At 41.7% G+C, this 18,577-nt stretch overlaps 1 protein-coding gene across 7 annotated transcripts in view; it reads left to right on the top strand.

The window, feature by feature from the left end:
- The window catches only part of ELMO1 (engulfment and cell motility 1), a 533,507-nt gene that overhangs the window by 194,449 nt on the left and 320,481 nt on the right, over positions 1-18,577 (top strand). For all 7 annotated transcript variants that reach the window (XM_049642952.1, XM_049642948.1, XM_049642946.1 and 4 more), the window contains 4 exons: positions 1,541-1,619; positions 7,240-7,290; positions 9,830-9,952; positions 11,382-11,513. In XM_049642952.1, the coding sequence (XP_049498909.1) occupies positions 1,541-1,619; positions 7,240-7,290; positions 9,830-9,952; positions 11,382-11,513 (385 nt within the window). The remainder of the gene's footprint in view (positions 1-1,540; positions 1,620-7,239; positions 7,291-9,829; positions 9,953-11,381; positions 11,514-18,577) is intronic.

Here is an 18,577-nt window from a genome sequence, read left to right as displayed (position 1 = left end):
ACTTTATAAATAAACCTATTTGGAGTTGCAGGTGGCAACAAACCCCCTGCGGTAGCTTACACAAGACCAGGGGTTTACTGAAAGAATACTGGTACACTTTCTAGAACCCAGGAATGACTTAAGTAGCTAAACCTTGACAAGGATAGAAACTATGGCCTCCTCGGAGTCCTCACAACAGGGCTTTTCTCTTGTGTTTTGGTTGGCACTAAAGTGACTTGGCTCCCAGTAACTACCACCCCTGGTCTCTCAGGACACATTTGCCAGTTCTCAAGAGGAAATCTGATTGGCCTTTTGGGGTTGGGAATGCAGGCTGGGGCTGTGAGGGAATGTTCATTAGTTCTCAATATGCCAAAAATGTTACCTGTTATGTTTATAATGTAAACTACCAAAGTGCATTAGATGTTTCTTTCATTTGGAAGGGGGGATGGTGACCAGGATGTAATAAGGTTTTAAGTCACACAAGCTATGGATTGTGGCCTCAGGGAAAATGAGCACATGATGATTGTGTGCAAAATGATGATTTTGTGCAAAACCTGTCTAGAAATAATACCAGTTTCACATTTCCCTGAATGTGAAATGCATTATTTCTATAGTCTGTGTCTTTTCTCTGAATCTCGAGGGCATACTTGAGCATTCACGGTACATTTTGCCAAAGTGGAGAGTTTCTTATTTGGCAAGTGCCATGCTGAGGATTTTATATACATGAACTAATTTTATCCTAAAAGCAATACCTTTAAGAACCTGGGTTCTCACCCAGTGTTACAGATGAGGAGATGGTGTTTTGGGGATACCCCATGAACTCTTCCAAGGCTACATGGCCAGCCTGCGGAGCACTGGGCTTTAGATTTCATCCCTCCAAGGGCTGCGTTCTCAACTTTGCTTCTCCCTAAATTATTTCTAAATGTAGCTCTCCGGCTGCTCTTTGTTTGTGCCTTGGGTCCTTCTTGTTTACTCTTTACCATGGAGCTTCCATGAGATTTTTGCTTCATTTGGAATTTCTGACTTCATTTTGGTAAAAAGAAAATTTGTAAATTTAAAAAATAAAAACCTGTTGTTTTTATTATTTAAAAAGTTTTTGTTTGAAAATAGATTTTTAGAATATGTAATATCATTGCCATGGAGATAAAAGTGGTATCCTTTATAATAAGTCCAGGAGTGTAGGGACAGGCAAGTCTGGTCCCTATATACTTCATGCAGCAGACAGAAAATCACACACACACACACACACACACACACACACACACACGGCCCCTGGGTTCATGTTTTAAGCCTAATAGAGGAGAAGGGGAGAGAGCCGGCTGACCACCTATCCCCAGGGAACAGTGTGTTGTCCAGCTAGCAACAGTAGTTGTACCCCCCACCCTCCCACTGTGTTTCCTGCCTCATGATGATGATTGAAATACATTCTCATTCAGTGACAACTGCATTTTCTAGGCCATGTCTTTCTCTCTCATCTTTTTTTGGGGAGATCACGACCCTTATGATGGTCTGACTCAGAGGTAGCCTGTTCTGACTTTCTGTATTGTTTGTGTCTTTACAGGACAGATCAAGAAATCCAAACCTATACCATTGCAGTGATTAATGCACTTTTCCTGAAGGCTCCTGATGAGAGAAGGCAGGTAAGCTGGATTTCTTTTGTCTTAAGACTGTACCTGGGACTGGCAACTTTTGGGGCAGTGAGTGCCCTTTCCTTCCCATCCTGGGGAGTCCTTGGGCATCCCTGCTTCTCTGCAGCCCGGCTGGCCAGCCTGGGCTCGTTCACAGATCCAGTGGGCACTAGTTGGAGGTGCGCAAGCCCTTGTCTCAGGAAGAACACTCGGAAGGCTCTGGAGGCAGAGTCCTTTCATCAAATGAAACCCAACGTAGAAACTCGAAACATAAAGAGATGAAAGTGTTACTGCTGTGGTGGAAGCAGAGGTAGAATCCTTGAGATCTTCTGTCATGCCGTTGAATGCTTCCTAGGGCAAGAGAGGTATTTCTTCCTGCCTGCAAGCTGTTCTCCTTTGCCCATGGAGGTTTAAGATGGCAAGGACAGGAGGGAGGACACGCAGATGGCTGCTACTGGTTGAGATAACTGTTCCTATGTCTGGGGAGCTCTTTGCTCCATGACATTTCTGTTGTCCACACATGCATGTGGTGGGGAGGACTGAGCAACACATTTCCCTTCTGTGCAAACAAGGGAAGGGACCCTTCGATGGACCTATGTAAAACCTGTCCTTTGATACTGTCCTTTGTCTGCAGATCTCTGGTTCTTCTGCTGTGAAGTAAAGGATCATTATAGATGGTGCTGTGGAAGAAGTAGAATTTTGCACGTCTTGGAATATAGCTTGCACCTCAAAATCCATTCCTGTTTTTTCCATCAACATAACATATATTGTGTTACCTTGGTCACAATTCACTTTCATTTAAAAATGGGTTGGAAATATGAGATGTTTCCACCAATAGCAAGTATAGCGGGAGCTCTGTGACAGTTACCACTAAATTGTTTTAGCAGAACTTAGAAGCTAGCATGCTACTGGACATCATGTCAAGAATTTTAGTTTTTAATTTTATTTTTTTTCATTGCCAAGGATTTTAAACCTCAGTGACTAAATGTGAAGGCTTCTGGTTTTTCATTTAGAATCATTTGCTTATTCCTAGGGGGTTCTGTTTGCACAATGAAGGGAGTGGCTTTGTTGTTTCCTGTGTTTGGTTTGGTGCTGGCCTGAGCCAGAGCCGGGGGTTGCCTGCCCTCCCTAAGCCTGTGCTCCAGGCTTTTTTAAGGGGATTTTTAAGGTGGATTTTTAAGGGGAGCGTGGCCGGTGGAATCCTAGGTGGCACTGCCCTCTTAATGTCCAAATACAAATTACTGAGCTCATGATAACCTCCAGCAGCCCAGCGAATGGCCTGACAGCTCTCACATGTGCAGTCCTGACATAGGCATTGGAAAAGCTTGATCCTTCTACTGGCCAGATCAAGGACACCTGGCAAACTGGTAGCTGAGTGTGGAGTGGGGGTCAAGAAACCTGCTATCTGGTCTGACCTCATGGGCTTCTCCTTTTTCCTGTGGAAGAAGAGGTTGGATTTGGGGAAGCAAAAACTCATGCCCACCCTAAGTGCTATGATTTCACTTGGATCCCTAGATCTAAACCTGTGTAAGATGCATACACTTTGCATCTTCCTGGTACACCAAGAAGTACTGTTAATCTTCTCAATTTGTATCAAATGACCATGGAGAAATAGGGAATCAGTTGCCTATTGTACTGACTCCAGAATAATGACACCAATGAAAATATAATGGAATACCAACATAATGTTAGGTTTGGATTTTGTGAATCAAATTTTATTTTTTGTAAAGTAGGCAATATGAGACTGAGATGACACGGATTGGCAATATATTGCTATAATGATAATAAATCACAAAGGATAGTCTAATAACATTACATAATTTAAGAAAACAGTCCAACTAAGAAAGATAGAGTATATATAATCAAGCCAAAACTTTAGACTGTAATTTAGTCTTTGAAATAAAAACAGCGACAACATAGAAAATTAATTTTGACTTTATAAATTGTGTTGAATTTAAGATGAGTCCGTGACTATTGTTTGTCAAGAAAAGGAATATTTAGATTTTTAATTTAAAAAATGTTTTTCAGTGCATTAAGAGAGAGTTGGCTCTAAAAATATAATTTCAAGTACATGACAAAAAAAGTTTGATGTTATTTCCTGAAGGTTAGTGGAGCTTGTAAAGCAGAAGATCATACTAATTGGGGATATCACTTCGGTTCTATTATATATATTGTTATTGGCTTTTCTTGTGAAAAATTAAATGTTCTGTATTTTGGGGGTAAATAGGAAAATTTACCAAAGCCTGTCATCAATGATAATATTTTGAGAATTTGCCATGTGCCAGGATCAGTGTTCAATGCTTTGTGTCTTATTTCATTGAATTCTCATATCTTCTGAAAGCCTTATTATTGCCTCTTTACCAATGAGAGTGAGAGGGAGTAAAGAATTTGACCAATTGCTGAGGAGATAAGAGTCACAGCTAGAATCCCAACCTTGACCTTGCTGTTCTCTGCAGAGCATCCCATTGTCAGGGAGGCGTCACCCACAGAATTGTCTCCTGTTTGCCGAGAGAAGAACTCTCTGGAGCCTGAAAGACACAAGCCCATTTTCTCCCTGTAATTAGATTAAAACATAATCTAAACATTTATTTATTGGATTTATAGGAACAGCTTTGTTTGTTTGTTTTAAAGCCTTAGGACATTGGACAGATTCCACTTCAGTGAAAAAATTTTATTTATTTCAACTTCTCCTCCAGACTTTGGGCCAAACACATTGGTAGGACTCCATTAACTGGGTTTTCCTTACTTTTCAAAATGTTTAAAATGAATTCAGATGGATTTTAAACACCTCTTTTCGCTTTTACTGAGGAAAAATACCACCATGGTCAGATATTTTTACTTGTCAGGCAGACTGGAGCGATATTTTTGTTTTGTGTTCATTGAGTGGGCCTGAGAGAGTGCTAGGTTTAGAGGGGGGTGGGGCAGAACCTCCCGCTTTGCCAAGGCCCCCTGGGGGTTTTTGGGGGTGTGGGAGAAGGTGGTGGTACAAGGGAGGGGTCTCTTGCTTCCCCATGCCTCCTGGATGTGGGAGATTCTCCCTGTCTCTGCACAGGTGAAGGGAAGGGGTACTTGTGTGGGGAATGGGGCTCTTGGGGATGGGAGCAAACGGATCCTTTTCCTTACAACTACACGCCATTATTCATGTTACCATTTTCATGGCATACATGTTGGTGAGGTCCCTTCCAGATTTCTCTCTAAATATTTATGGTTTTCATAAGTATTATTTAAACAAAAACCTTTTTAAAACTTAAAAGATTTGGTGGGAAAATCAGAAAATACAGATTCAAAGGAAGAAGTTTGAATGATACCTCTAATTGCATGCCCCAAGAAAGAACTCTTGCAACTGGTCACACTTTGTGTGGCCCCTCTTCCTGCTTTCTTCTAAGCAAAGCCTCTTCTACATACATGATTTTTTTTCACTACATGCACTGGTTATTTTTTTAACTGCTTTTAAAAATGAAACAGGATTTTGTGAACATCTTTCCATGTTAATATACATATATCCATATTTTTTTATTTTTAAATTTTTTTAATGTTTATTTTTGAGAGAGAGAGACAGAGTGTGAGCAGGGGAGGGGGCAGAGAGAGAGAAAGAGAGAGAGGGAGTCACAGAAACTGAAGCAGGCTCCAGGCTCTGAGTGGTCAGCACAGAGCCCAACGCAGGACTTGAACCCATGAGCTGCAAGATCATGACCCGAGCCAAAGTCGGATGCTTAACTGACTGAGTCACCCAGGGCCCCCCCCTACATCCATATTTATATCTATCTATACTTTTATATCATCTTAACGGTATAAAATATTCTCTATGGACTCTCAAGTTTACTCAGTTTTCTTATATTGAACAACAACAACAACAACAAATCCATGTTGGAGACAAGGATTTTTTATTTTCTCCCTGACCAAGTTTCTGTTCCTTACAAGGGTAGTAGAAAACGTTCTTTCATTTCCAATCATTTATTGTCTACTTTCTGCCAGACATAGTGCTCCAGGCATGGAATACAAAGATGAAAAGGACAGTCTCGGTGCCCTTAAGGTGACCATAGGCTTACAGAAAAAGATAAATAATGTCAACAGATAATTACAACAGTTGCTGTAGATACTGGAAATAAATTGTCCTTTTTAACTTATTTAAAATTTCATCAATCAATAGGCTAAAATAGAGAATTTTTTTCCTTTTTTGTGTGTGATTAGGCAGTAATTTCATTTTTATAAAAGAAAATAAATTAAAAGAACTGTAGGGTCCTTTGGGTTCTTTGTTTTTCATGTGGTCCAAGAAAAAAAAGTGGACCTTCCTATTTGCATTAGGAAGCAAGTACTGCCTTCTGTGTGCACCATAGAAAGACAGGTTCTTTCCAGGCTGCTCTTTTACTTGTTTCTGTGTGTGTCATTGTTCTTGCTTTTTTATTCTTAAGAGATTGGAAGGTGATTTGAAACACCTCACAGTGTTTATGCACTTTTCTCTGCAATGCAGTGGGTCAGCAGGGGTGTTAAACTAAAATTGTAACCTCTAACAGAGTCCTCTGAATTTCCATCCCTTCTTTTTTCCTACTTGCTTTCCTTTCTGTGGTGACGATGGCACCATTAGGTTGGTGTAGAGAGCAGTGTTGACATCCTTGATTGTCCTCTGACTGTAAGTCCCCACATTCTGTTTCTGCCCAAGCCTGCTTGCGTGTCCCCCTTGCACTTTCTCCCTGTGTTCTGGGTCCTCCTTGTTTCCCGCAAGTTTATTTTAACCTCGAATGAATTCATGGTTGTGTGTTTGAATCGTAGCTTAGTTTCTTCTCTACTCAGTTAAGAGCAGCAACCCTAAAATCCAGCCCCTCCCTGCCCAAAAAACAACACACAGGTGTCTTCCTGAATATGAGCAGTATTTTTGTTTTTGAATGTTTGTACCATGGTTGTACCCAACTTTATAATTTCTCCTTACTATCTGTTTCTCAATATTTAGAAAGAGTGTCCATGAATCATTTCTTTTAATAAAGTCACCTGCAATTCCTCTGTGTTAGCCAGGCAGCCCAAAGCCCAAAATACAGCTTGTAGAAATGATGCCTAGCAGTGCGGAGTGTGGGCTCTAAGAGCTTTGCATTTGCTCAGATATTTGTCCTTCCCTAAAGAGCTGCTCGGTTCACTTGCCTAGATTGTTTTCAAGCCCTGGGATAAGTACCACTCCCTCTTTGGTTTTGCATAGATTAAGAAGGTTTAGGTCCTTAAAATGATGGTTCCCTACCATGGGGATCTCCTTGGGGGCAGGCGTGTCTCCTAGTGAAACCTCCCTACACATGTATAGTCTAATAAAAGCTGATGAGCCTTTGGAATGGAGAGCCACTGCTCTCCTTTGGAGCATTCACTTTTAATTCAGTACTCAATTTTTCCTGGAAGGTGGAAATTCCTAAAAAAAGGAGAAGTTTGTGGGTGCCAGATTTCCTTCCTCTGCTTTTGGACAAAGCTTTGTTATCAAAACAGAACATTCAAAAAGTCATTTGAATACCACTGCCTGTTGGTCTCTATTCCTTCATAAGAAATACTGCTGATATACAGTTAGGAAGCACACCCAGGATAAAGTCGTTTGGGGCCATGTTGAAATGGATTTTTCTAACCTTAGGTTTTATGTGGGTGTGTTTTCCTCCAACAGGAGATGGCGAATATTTTGGCTCAGAAGCAGCTTCGTTCCATCATTTTAACAGTGAGTACCTACGTGCCGGGACTTCTTCGTTGGGTGGGAATGGTCTGGTGTGTTCATATATCTCCTCTTTTGGCTTCCATTCGTGGTGTGTTCTATGACTTGCTTCTGTGAGGAAGCAGTAGGAACTAGAAAGGAAGAAGTGTGGTTTTGGAACTGGAATAAACAAGGCTTTCCCACAGGAATGGCCTCCTTTGGTTGTAAGGAGGAGTCTCTGGAACTGCTCTAGAAAGACATTCTGGCAGAAGGGTGGAAATCTCTCCCAGTGGTGCAGGTTTATTACAGTTACCATCACTCTAGCTTTACATTTAGGAAATCAGGGGCTCCTTGACTTAAAAAAATCCACTTGTGTGAGCTTATACAGCTTTTAATGAGGAAGCTAGCTGGAAACCTTCTCAGACTGACAGAAGCCCTGTAATTTTGACCATCATTTTCCTGGGCCCCTTTGCAAGACACAGGCAGGAAAGACATACATGGAATCTACTTGTGAACTGCAATGCAAAAATGACCTGAAATGTCAGTGGAAAAGAAGCCCTACATGTTACGTTGTGAATGCTTCAAAATAAATCAAATAGCATGATTTCCCGAGGCCTTATCTGCTACTTGACTTTTAACCGAAGGCTGAAAGAAACATGCATGATTGATTTCCAGCTTACGAAAGAAGCAATTTCTGTTTCTGTGATTTCAAAGAGTTCTACAAGCTCACAATTACACACACACACACACACACACACACACACACACACTCCAATATAATGAGTCTTTTGAAAGTTAAAAACCTTTATGAGGGCAAACAATAAATATTCTAGAATCCAAAGCCAATGGCAATGACTACAGTTTGTCATCAAGTTTGATTTTAAATTTCCTGGCTGACAGGATAAAAAGAAACATATGAGTATAATTTTCATTGTTTAATGAAAGAGGTACCCCAGTTCTTTGGGGATGACACACTTTTCCCCCCAGGAACTGGAATATGAAATGGGTGTTTGTTGAGCATCCTAGTAGATTCTTGGTCCAAGAATGGTCTGGTAGAGATTGCAGAGGGGGGATTCATGATATGGTTCATCTTTGTCCCGGCTCTCAGTGGAAGTGGAGGCTTCACTACCAGATGTAGTTCAGTGAAGGTGTTTGTGTGAGAGGAGGAGGGTGGAGGGACAAAGGATGAGAAATGTTAAATTAAGGTCTTAGCCCATGGTTGTTACCTGGGTGTGGCAGTGGGGGTTAGAATGCCCAGAATTAGCATGGGTGGAAGTGGCTGTGGCCGCCATGTCTGAAAGATCACTTTGCTTCAGTGGGAAATCTCCTATGAGACTTTGATGGCTGGAAGGTCAAGGGTGGTATTCTTAGGCAAAAACTTGGAGCACAGATTCTTTTGAGTTGTTAGTAAAAAAGATGGCTATACACCTTGGATGTGAGGCACATACTATGAAGTAACATTCAGTTCTGAAAATGGAAGGGTATGGGGTCTCATTCCACCTCTCCATCTCACTGACTAGCTTCCCACCCACACAACCCCAATATTTTGGTTCAGTGACTTTTTTCTGTTCCTCATTTTTTCTCTCTGCCTGTCTTCCTTAACTGGCTATTTTGATGTGGTGCTCACAGCTAGGACATGGAGTCCAATGCATGCTGGGTTTGGGAGCTAACCTAGAGAAAGTTCTTTCAGATGGCAAGATGTGGTTGGCTCTATCACATTCAAAACCACTGATTTGAATAGTCGTTTCACCACAATGACCGGTTGTTTGGTTGTTCGGCATTTTTAAGGCACAACCACGGTCTCTGCTAAAGAAGATACATGTTAGGCCCAAGCATTCAGTCTCCTTTCTGACCCAGCTCTGGTGGGGGCAAAGGCCTCCATATCTAGTCTCCTGCCATTCCTTTTATATTTGTTCCACTTTCACTCTCTTTCTAAGGGGAAGGGTCATTTTATTTTTCATTTAATTGTTAGTAGGCGAGTAAAGTTAAGCACATGCATTCCCTCACTGCATTGTGGTGGTGGTGGTCTCTGGATAGTTTCCACAGTGAATTAACTGCAGGCCTGACAGATACTTTGCTTTTTTGTGTTGCTTCTAAAACTTTTCCACATTTAGAAGTGGGATCACATGTCAGGGACCATGGTAGGGTAAAATGATGGCAAAATTGCTTACAAGACGTATGCACCATTCGCTCCTCTACTGGCCTGCAGGGGATGCTTCTGTTGCAGAAATCCAGTCTTCCTTCTCAGCTTATTTCAGGCACACCTTCTTGACTCATATTGTGGCAATGACCAGTGCATTTCTAGTGCCTTCCATTCTTCTCCCTCCCTCACACAGTAGGTCTTTTCCTGGTTTCTGGCCTAAATAGCAGGAATGTTATTGGGCTCTGGAACATAAACAAAAGCTCTGAGATCACCTCCATGCCCCCCTTTCTTCCGAAGGGCGGTTCCACCCACCAGCCCACACTTCCTGTGCCTCCAAATGGAGAATTCTGGGGCTCTACCTGGCATAGTGATGGGGATTGTTTGCTTTTTCTTTTTTAAATTTTTTCTGAACTATCTCTACAGAATGTTATCCGAGCTCAGAGAGCCATCAACAATGAAATGGCACACCAGCTGTATGTGCTACAGGTGCTTACCTTTAACCTTCTAGAAGACAGGATGATGACCAAGATGGACCCCCAGGACCAGGTGAGTGCTCACCAGACAGCAGCAAAAGCACATAAGGGAGAGAAAGTTATTTAAAATCTTTTCTGGGGCTACTCCCAAACCAGGAATTTTTAGGTGATGATAATTGTTTTATCGTCATCTTAGAACTTGGGGGAATGCATTTAAAATTTAGGCAAATTTAGGATCAGAGAATAAAGCAAATGGATTACTCCATTATACATCGAACACACGCATATTCTTCCTTTATTGGATAAGAAAGCCTGATGTCACACAGCCACAGATCTTGGCTTTTGGTCCCAATACCTTCAATGGTAATGGCTCTGGAGTCAAGTTCCTGGACAACCAGGGCCATTTGGTTGCTCTGTGTCATAATGACCCTGAAGGTTGAGGAAGTGATTTCCATTCTCCCGTTGTCATTACCGAAGGTGGGGGTCCCAGGTGACACCTGATTTCTGGGCTTGCGTTTTTGTTGGTTGGCTGTTTGTTATAATTCTCTCAAGGTCTCTGATTGTTGTGTGTGAGAGGTTATGTCTCCATCCAGAAGGCTTTTGGGGAACTTTACTGTGTGAGGGCAGAGTGAGAGGAAACAGCTGGGAATCCTGCTGTAGCACATTTTCAACTTAAACAGCGCTGCAGCTTTGGAAAGGAAAACACTCATTATTGGCACGTGAGGGCCTGATCTATTGCAGATGTGAACTGCACATGTGAAGTGTGTAACAGCCACGGCACTTCGTTCATGGCACGAGGCCATGCGATTAAGAATGATGGAGAGGCTTTGAGAGGCTGTCCGCCATGCCCTGGACTTTTGGCAAGGCCAAGTGTAATCATCCCAGAGAGATGAGACTGTCATCCTACCACTTCTAGTGATGGAAGGCCATGCATCTTAATGTGGAACAGCCCTCCCTGTTTGGAAATGCTTCCTTTTATTTATTTAAAACATACATTTTTCTCTTATCATGGTAAAATACACATAACAAGAAAGTTAACCATTCTAGCCATTTTGAAGGGTTTGTTTCCATGAAGTCACTTCTTAGTGGAGTCCGGGACCCCTTGTCACTTGAATGCTGTTCATAAACCTCTGTGCCTCTCACTTTGTTTCGAACAGTGCGGAAGTCCCAGGTTCTTGAACTTGGCTTTTCTGAACCCAAGCCTTCCATCATACTTGGGGCTCCATTTAGAACTTGACTAGGCAATTGACACCAGTATTCCAAGTGACTTGGCCATGAGGATAATCGTGGAGGGTTGCCAGGGCTGACCAGCAGGGAGAGTGGCAGGGGGACTATGCAGAGCCCTAACTTAGAACATTGGTTGTCTTTTATCTGTTTTTCTTTTGCCTGAAAGCAGTGATTCATTTAGACCCTGGGGAAAGAGGGAGTGTATGTAATGTCACACAATGAAAGCAGCTCTTCCCTCCCCCTCCTTTTTTTTTTTTTCTCCCTAACGCCTTCAGGCTCAGAGGGACATCATATTTGAACTTCGAAGAATCGCTTTTGATGCAGAGTCTGAACCTAATAACAGCAGTGGCAGCATGGAGAAACGCAAGTCCATGTACACACGGGATTATAAAAAACTTGGCTTCATTGTAAGTAAGCTGTCTCCAGTAAGTGCTCTCCTTCCAACATCAGGGGCCTGACCCCAGCCACACAACTGATGGCTCCTCCGAGCGTGTGGTCCTCTTGCGCCTCACAGAATAGTTTCCATATTTTCCAGATGTTTAGCTGTTTAAACAGGATCACATGAAAATCTCTTCTGGCTGCAGTGAAGCGGAATAACTTGCACAAGTGTGACTAATACTGAGTTTGTTTATTCGGTTCTGATTAAGTGTAGTTAGCCCGGGATGCATCTAGACTTCATTAAATCTACTTCACAAGATGCTTAAGGTTCTATTCGAATTAAATGGGCAATGGCAACTGTGGGACGGATCTTATTATTGGGTTAGTGATTGGATTACTTACATACATGGATTTTGTATCAAAGTCAAATTGGGAGGCTCCTGACATGTATTCACGGGCAGATTTATGTGATTTATATTTTCCTAAAAGTCTTGCCTTGCTATGGGCACTTGCTATGGGCTCCTAGATTTTCTTTTTTTCAGTTTACAGATCAGAACACAGCTTGTCTGGAATATAATCTGTTGTTTTTGTTTTAACTTGGATTCCTTTCTTGCCTTTATCATCATTGCATTTCTCCTGTGACTTTGAGCTAATTAATCTCAAATTCTCCGGCTGTAAAATTAGGTCTCCATTTTAGCCTCCATTGTAAATGGCAAAAAATGAGATTTTGGCTTCAGGGGTTAGAAATCACCAGGCATTGCTTTATATTACCGGATACCCTCTCCTTTAATACACATACGCGCACACACACACGCACAAATATTAATATTTATATACATCAGTATCCTGCTTTATATGGTATTTGGGAAACCTTGCCTTTCATGGGCATTGTCTTTGCAAATATTTCCACATGAGTTTATTTGTATTGTTTTTCATTACTGAAGACTTTTTCATTATTTGGATGGACTACACTTTATGTAATCAAACCCTTTTACTGAGCATTTCAATGCTTTGAAATTACCAATAAGTCTACAGTTAACATCTTTGCCGCCCATTAGTTATACACATCCATGATCAAGTTATTAAGATAAATTTGTGGGACTGTCATTTCTTTGGCATATATTTTTAAGGTTGTTGTTATTACCAAATGGCTTTCCTTTCCACAAACACTGAGTCATTTCCACTTTAATCTAATGGATCGGAGTGACTATTTTTTTAAACTTTTCTAATGTTTCCTAAACTAAAAAAATCTGATAAGTTATTGTTTTTATAGTGATAGTCTTAATATATGTTTTCTAATAAGTATACTTGTCAAACATCATATTGTTGCTTTGCAACTTGCTGTACAGAGGTACTGTGACATCATTTTTACCTCATCATATCTCATATTTTTTAATGTATATTTATTCATTTTGTGAGAGAGTGTGCCACTATGGGAGGGGCAGAGAGAGAGGAAGAGAGAGAATCCCAAGCAGGCTCCATGCTGTCAGCACAGAGCCCGACACGGGGCTTAATCCCACAAACGGTGAGATCATGATCTGAGCTGAAATCAAGAGTCAGACGCTCAACTGACTGAGCCACCAGGCTCTCCCATATCTCATATTTTGACTGACACTACATTTGATTTTATAGTTGAATCTATTTTTTAAAATCTTAGCAAAAAGTTTCGTGGCTGAAGGACCACGTGAGATTTCCCTGTACTTGCTGTGTATCGATGGTCAAAGCTTGTAGGTGACCCCAGCCCTGCTCTCATGCATCTGTGCATTGGCAGAGCCTATTTATCAGGGATTTATCAGGGATTATCAGAGCCTATTTATCAGGCTGAGGGAATGTGGATGGGGCTCACGTTCTATTTCCCCACCCAGTTCTTTACAGGTTTACTTTTGCATGTTGAACGAGGTCTATCCAAATTACCAGGGAAGCTTTGGAAAATCACCCAATCTCCTACCCTCAAATCGTATCAAAATAGCTTGGGAAGAGATCAAGGCATGTGTATTTCAAAATACCCCCAGCTGATTCTGACATCTTATCCTGGTGGAGAGCCTGGGTGTAGGGTTTGCCTGAGTTGCTACCGTTTCGTTGTCTTCCTCCACTATTGCCTGGATTTCCAGTGCATTTGAACTATGCAGAAAATACACAACGCTAGTTCTTTCTACATGGTGCCACCCAGGACTCATTGTGTCTCTGCCCCAGGTCCTAGTGGTTTTTGTCAGGGGGAATTTGGATCCCAGAATGCACAGTGTCATTTCTTCTTCTGGCCATGTGTGTGAAGGACAGAGGAGAGAGGGAAGTCAGGGGAAGAACACTTACCAGGACTTGGATTATTACAGGTTCTTAGGGTTATGCCAGATCTCTAGGAAGGGTATATATAATGGGTGTGGGACGTATGAAACATCTCCCTTTTTATTTTCGTGTTCTGGTCCTATGTGAAATAATCAGAGTATTTCATGAGCCAAACTCTGAGTGACTTTTCTCAATGTAGCTCCATCTGTGTTAACATGATGTTAATTCCTTCCACAGTTTAGTATTAGAGTATATCTGTCTTAGTTTTCAGTGTCTACTGAGTGTTCTGCTTCAAGTACTTTAGGAAAAACAATGTATTTTTTTCACTTAAAATTAATTTGATGTGGTTTTAAGGCTTTAGCTCTTATGTGGCCTCCTTTCAAAGGACTTGAAAAGTCATTTTAGAAAAAGCAGAGACCTGGAACATAGAATAACCAAAAGAGAGTGTTGGTTTCCTTTATTTTTCCATGGTTCTTTTTTTGGTTTTCAATTTTAGTCCTTCCCCTGAAACTTCTTCTAGGCCACTGTCGTGCATAAGAGAGTTGAGAAATTGGAAAGACGAGTTAGTAATGATTTCTAACGGTGGAAATTTTCCAACAGCTTTGACAAGCAGAGATTTTCAGTTTCGAAGGCCAGTCCGCCAGAAACAGACAAGCCTCAGTAAATGGAATCATGCGCTCATTGCGCCACCTAGAGACCGTCGTGCAAAAATGCTGGCGGGACACAAGTGGCCATAAAATCTCTAGGTGCTGTAAGCTGTCTTGATGCACAATTCTCTCTGTGCTTCTGAAAGAGGAATAGTCTTGCCCATTCCCTTAGTGAACTCCTAACTGTCTCCTCCTTTAGGAGCACTTGAGATTTGGACAATCTTTTGGATCTCTTTGAGGAAGAATTTCAATTCATAAGATGAAGATTGTTGTTTCTCATTTCACATCTCCTAAGGAGGCAATGCCTAGGAAGTGTTAAATGACAAGTTTTTGGAGTTCAGTGGGCCTAGACTTTAATTCCATATTTCCCAATTACAAGCCATTGGACCAGTGGGCCTGTTATTTTCACCTCTTCGGCCATCAGTTTCCTCAACCATGCAGCTACTGTTCTATTTCAAGGTTGTTGGAAGGCCATTAAAGATCATCTGTTAGTGAGTGGCCCAGCACGTGGAACGGAGGATGTGGCCAGCAAATACCACTTCCCTTCCTTGCTTTGTGGAGAGCACATATCATGGAAATCACAGGCAGCTTGTACAGTTTTCCAAAGCAGGAGGGGCAGTTGCTCCCACAAGGCAAGCAGAACAGTTAAAGGATAATAAAGCACAACACCTTTGAGAAGGCGGATGGCCTTACGTCTCTTCTCAGCACAGCATCCCGACAGAGCAGGTTTTTCTGATGAAATAATTCTGAAATCTCAATTTAAAGTGGCTAAATGGCGTGTATGGTTAGTCATAACACAGAAAAGCATCTGCTTCTAAAACAAAGCTGCTTAATCTTCTAAGATCTCTCAGTTCATGATTCTCTAGTTTCCAAGTAGACATGCCTTTGCACGTCCCTGGGTGGGAGGAGGGTCAGGGTTACTGGAACTAAGAAGGGAAGGGCACATGTATTTCTCAAGGTGATGGAAGGCAGTTTCTATTTAGAATGACTTTATTTTGAAAACCGGGGAAATGCCTGCTAACAAACTGTACCTTGTTGATTATAATGGTCAAGAACTGTGTCAAATGGTATTCATACTCTGTGAAGAGTTGTGTTCCTGGCTAGAAACCCTTCAGATTTCGAATTGGTAGCTTCTCTGCTTAAGATTTTTACCTTTGTCGTTTGTGGGACAGTCATTAAAAAGGACATATTTGTAGTTCATCTTTCTTTCCCTTTCTTTCTTTCTTTCTTTCTTTCTTTCTTTCTTTCTTTCTTTCTTTCTTTCTTTCGAGACAGAGAGAGGGTGCATGTGAGTGAGGGGGGAGAGAGAGAGACAGACAGACAGAGAAGTGGGGCTCACCTGGGGCTTGTGCTTTACCTGAAGCGGGGCTTGTACTCACCTGATGTGGTACTTGAACTCACAAACTGTGAGATCATGACCTGAGCCAAGGTCAGATGCTTAGTGACTGAGCTACCCAGGCTCCCTGTAGTTCATTTTTCTGATCTCTCTTGAACTAAGGCAGGTGTTGAAGTTGGACAAGGCTGTTTTTTTTTTTTCTAGATGCCCCCCCTTCCCCCATTCCTTTAGTTTGGGACCAAAATAAACTCATTTTTAAAAGAAACTGCTTCTGAACAATATAATTCTGAACAAAATATGAAAAGTTTTGATAAATATTTCCCTTTCCCTTAACATTTTCAGATTGTCTTAAGAGAAAGAAGTGACTAAGATGTCAAAGTGGAAAAAGGCATTGAGAAAAATATTATTTCAGAATTAAGATTCTCTTTTATTTATTAAAAACGTTTTTTAATGTTTACTTATTTTGAGAGAGAGAGACAAAAGCGAGCAGGGGAGGGGCAGAGAGAGAGGAAGACACAGAATCAGAAGCAGGCTCCAGGCTCTGAGCTGTCAGCACAGAGCTTGATGCGGGTTTCGAACTCACAGACCCTGAGATCATGACCTGAGCCAAAGTCAGACGCTTAACGGACTGAGCCTCCCAGGTGCCCCAAGATTCTCTTTTAAAATGTAGGTTTAATCGCGTTCAGGTTTGCTGAGGCCAGCACCTCACCTGGAGATGATGGTTGTTGAAAAGATACTGTATTACTCGTTGTTATCAAGAGAGGGAACGTGTCACCCCACACAGGACCATGTGGGAAAGCACTGGTGGTGGTCAGGAGGTAGAGGGAGTGAGGGGAAAACATAGACAAGAGCCTTTGTTGTGGTTTCCATGAAAAAAGTCAAGGCAAGATAAGTGTAAGCAGGTTTGAATAATCTCCTAGAGATCGCCCTTAGTTGCCTGTTACCTGGCCCTGTGATTAGGGCACAGTGGCCCTGAGTGCAAAACCCTGATGAAGGAGATCCCTTGGGGTTTGGGATCTGGATTGGCTAGTTTGCATATAGAAGGCATGCTTCCTGTCTGTAGGAATCAGCTAACCCTGGGAAGGGCAGTTCCTCTTCTCTTGGCAAGGATCTAAGATAGCAAAGGATCAGAGAATATAAAAAAATTTTTTTAAATGATTAATACAGATTCATGTTAAAATTTTTAGAGGATTTTCTGCTTCCAAATGATAGAAGAAAATTATACATCGTTACACAAGTATAATCATATGCAATTGCATATGCAGGGCTTGGTGTCATTTTAATACATTTTTTCTCAAATCCAGATGGCAGGGAATGAAGTGAGATGGGTCTTTATCCATGGCTTCCTCCACCTCCATCCCTGTCCCTGTTTCCCTATCACAAGAGGAAGCCTCCTGGTCTAAATGCTGCTAGAATTTAACCATAACTGTAGCGTGACATCAGGATTAAACTTGAGTCTGAATTCAGGCTGTCCAGGGCTGATTCCTGACTCCCCTGATCACAGGCTGAGTGATGTGGGCAGATAACTTGACATTTTCATGTCTTAGTTTTCTCATCTTAAATCTGGAGTATAAGAGTTGTCTCTATCAATAGATTTGTGTGAATTAAATTAGTAGATGCTTGTAAATCACACCAAATAGTGCATGGCGCTTATTAAACAGACTATGAATTTAGATGCAGGTATGCCGATGTTACAATTACTATTGGTATTATTATTGGGGATGAGGGATGGGAGAGTCATAAGTTGTCCCAGGAGGATAGTGAAAAAATGCATGGTTCAAAATAAAAGTTACTGATGGAAGAACAATGTGTACCTGGGAAACTGCAAGCATGTGTCATGGGCTGACATTTTAGCTTGCATGCAGAGAGAAGTCAAATTGACTTTGCAAGAGAGAACGGATTATAGAGAATTTTAAATTCAGAGGGGTTTGAAATAGTCCTCATTGTTTATGGATTCCATATTTGCAAATCCAACTATTCACTAGAATTTATTTGTAACCCCCAAATCAATACTCCTGCTTTCATAGTCATTTGCAGACATGAGGTCAAACAAGGGGGGAATGCTCCACCTTCTTGTTTTGGCTACAATACTTTAAGAGGGAGTCCTTTTCATAGTCTGGACAAGGCCTCAATTTTTGAAAGTTGTGTTTTATGTTGGTGATATTGCTATTTAAAGTTGTCCCCAAGCGTCGTGATGCTGGGTTTTGTAAGTGCACAGAGCTGGGATGTGCCTTATGGGGGAAATGTGTGTGCTAGATAAACTCAGGTCAGGCCGACGTTCCAGTGTTGTTGCCGTGGGTTCATTGCTAATGAACCAACAATATGTATTAATCAAGTTGTCTTAAAAAATACATAAGACAAGGTTATGTATCGATTGGTTGGCAAAAATCATGTGACCAGAGACTGGAAATAACACTGTATTTCCCCTAGGAAGCAATGGTTCAGGATTTGTTATATCCGGATTTTCCATGATGTCATAGAACATGGCTACAGGAAATAAGGAGAATCGAATGCACTACCAGTGCCTGGGGAGCTTTCAGTCAGGGGTAAGCCCTGGAGAGGAGGACCTCAGGCAGTCTCAGGCTCAGTCCCCTCCCAGCCCGTGGCCTGTGCATGATAAGTGGGGAAGAGAAAACCCACTGTCCACTAGCTGACAGGCGTGTGAGGTGTAACAATGTCTTCCCAACACTTGGTGCACTGCTCAGGAGACATGGCGGACATTGATGCATTTGTTTGGAGTCAGAAGCTCCCTAGAAACTGCTGCTGTACAAAAATACCATGTTCTTGAGATCAGGGGAATTTTCATTCCACAATGACCGTACATAGA

Source organism: Panthera uncia, chromosome A2 (genome assembly GCF_023721935.1).
Source record: "Panthera uncia isolate 11264 chromosome A2, Puncia_PCG_1.0, whole genome shotgun sequence".
Taxonomy (NCBI): Eukaryota; Metazoa; Chordata; class Mammalia; order Carnivora; family Felidae; genus Panthera; species Panthera uncia.
This window is presented reverse-complemented; position numbering and strand designations above follow the sequence as displayed.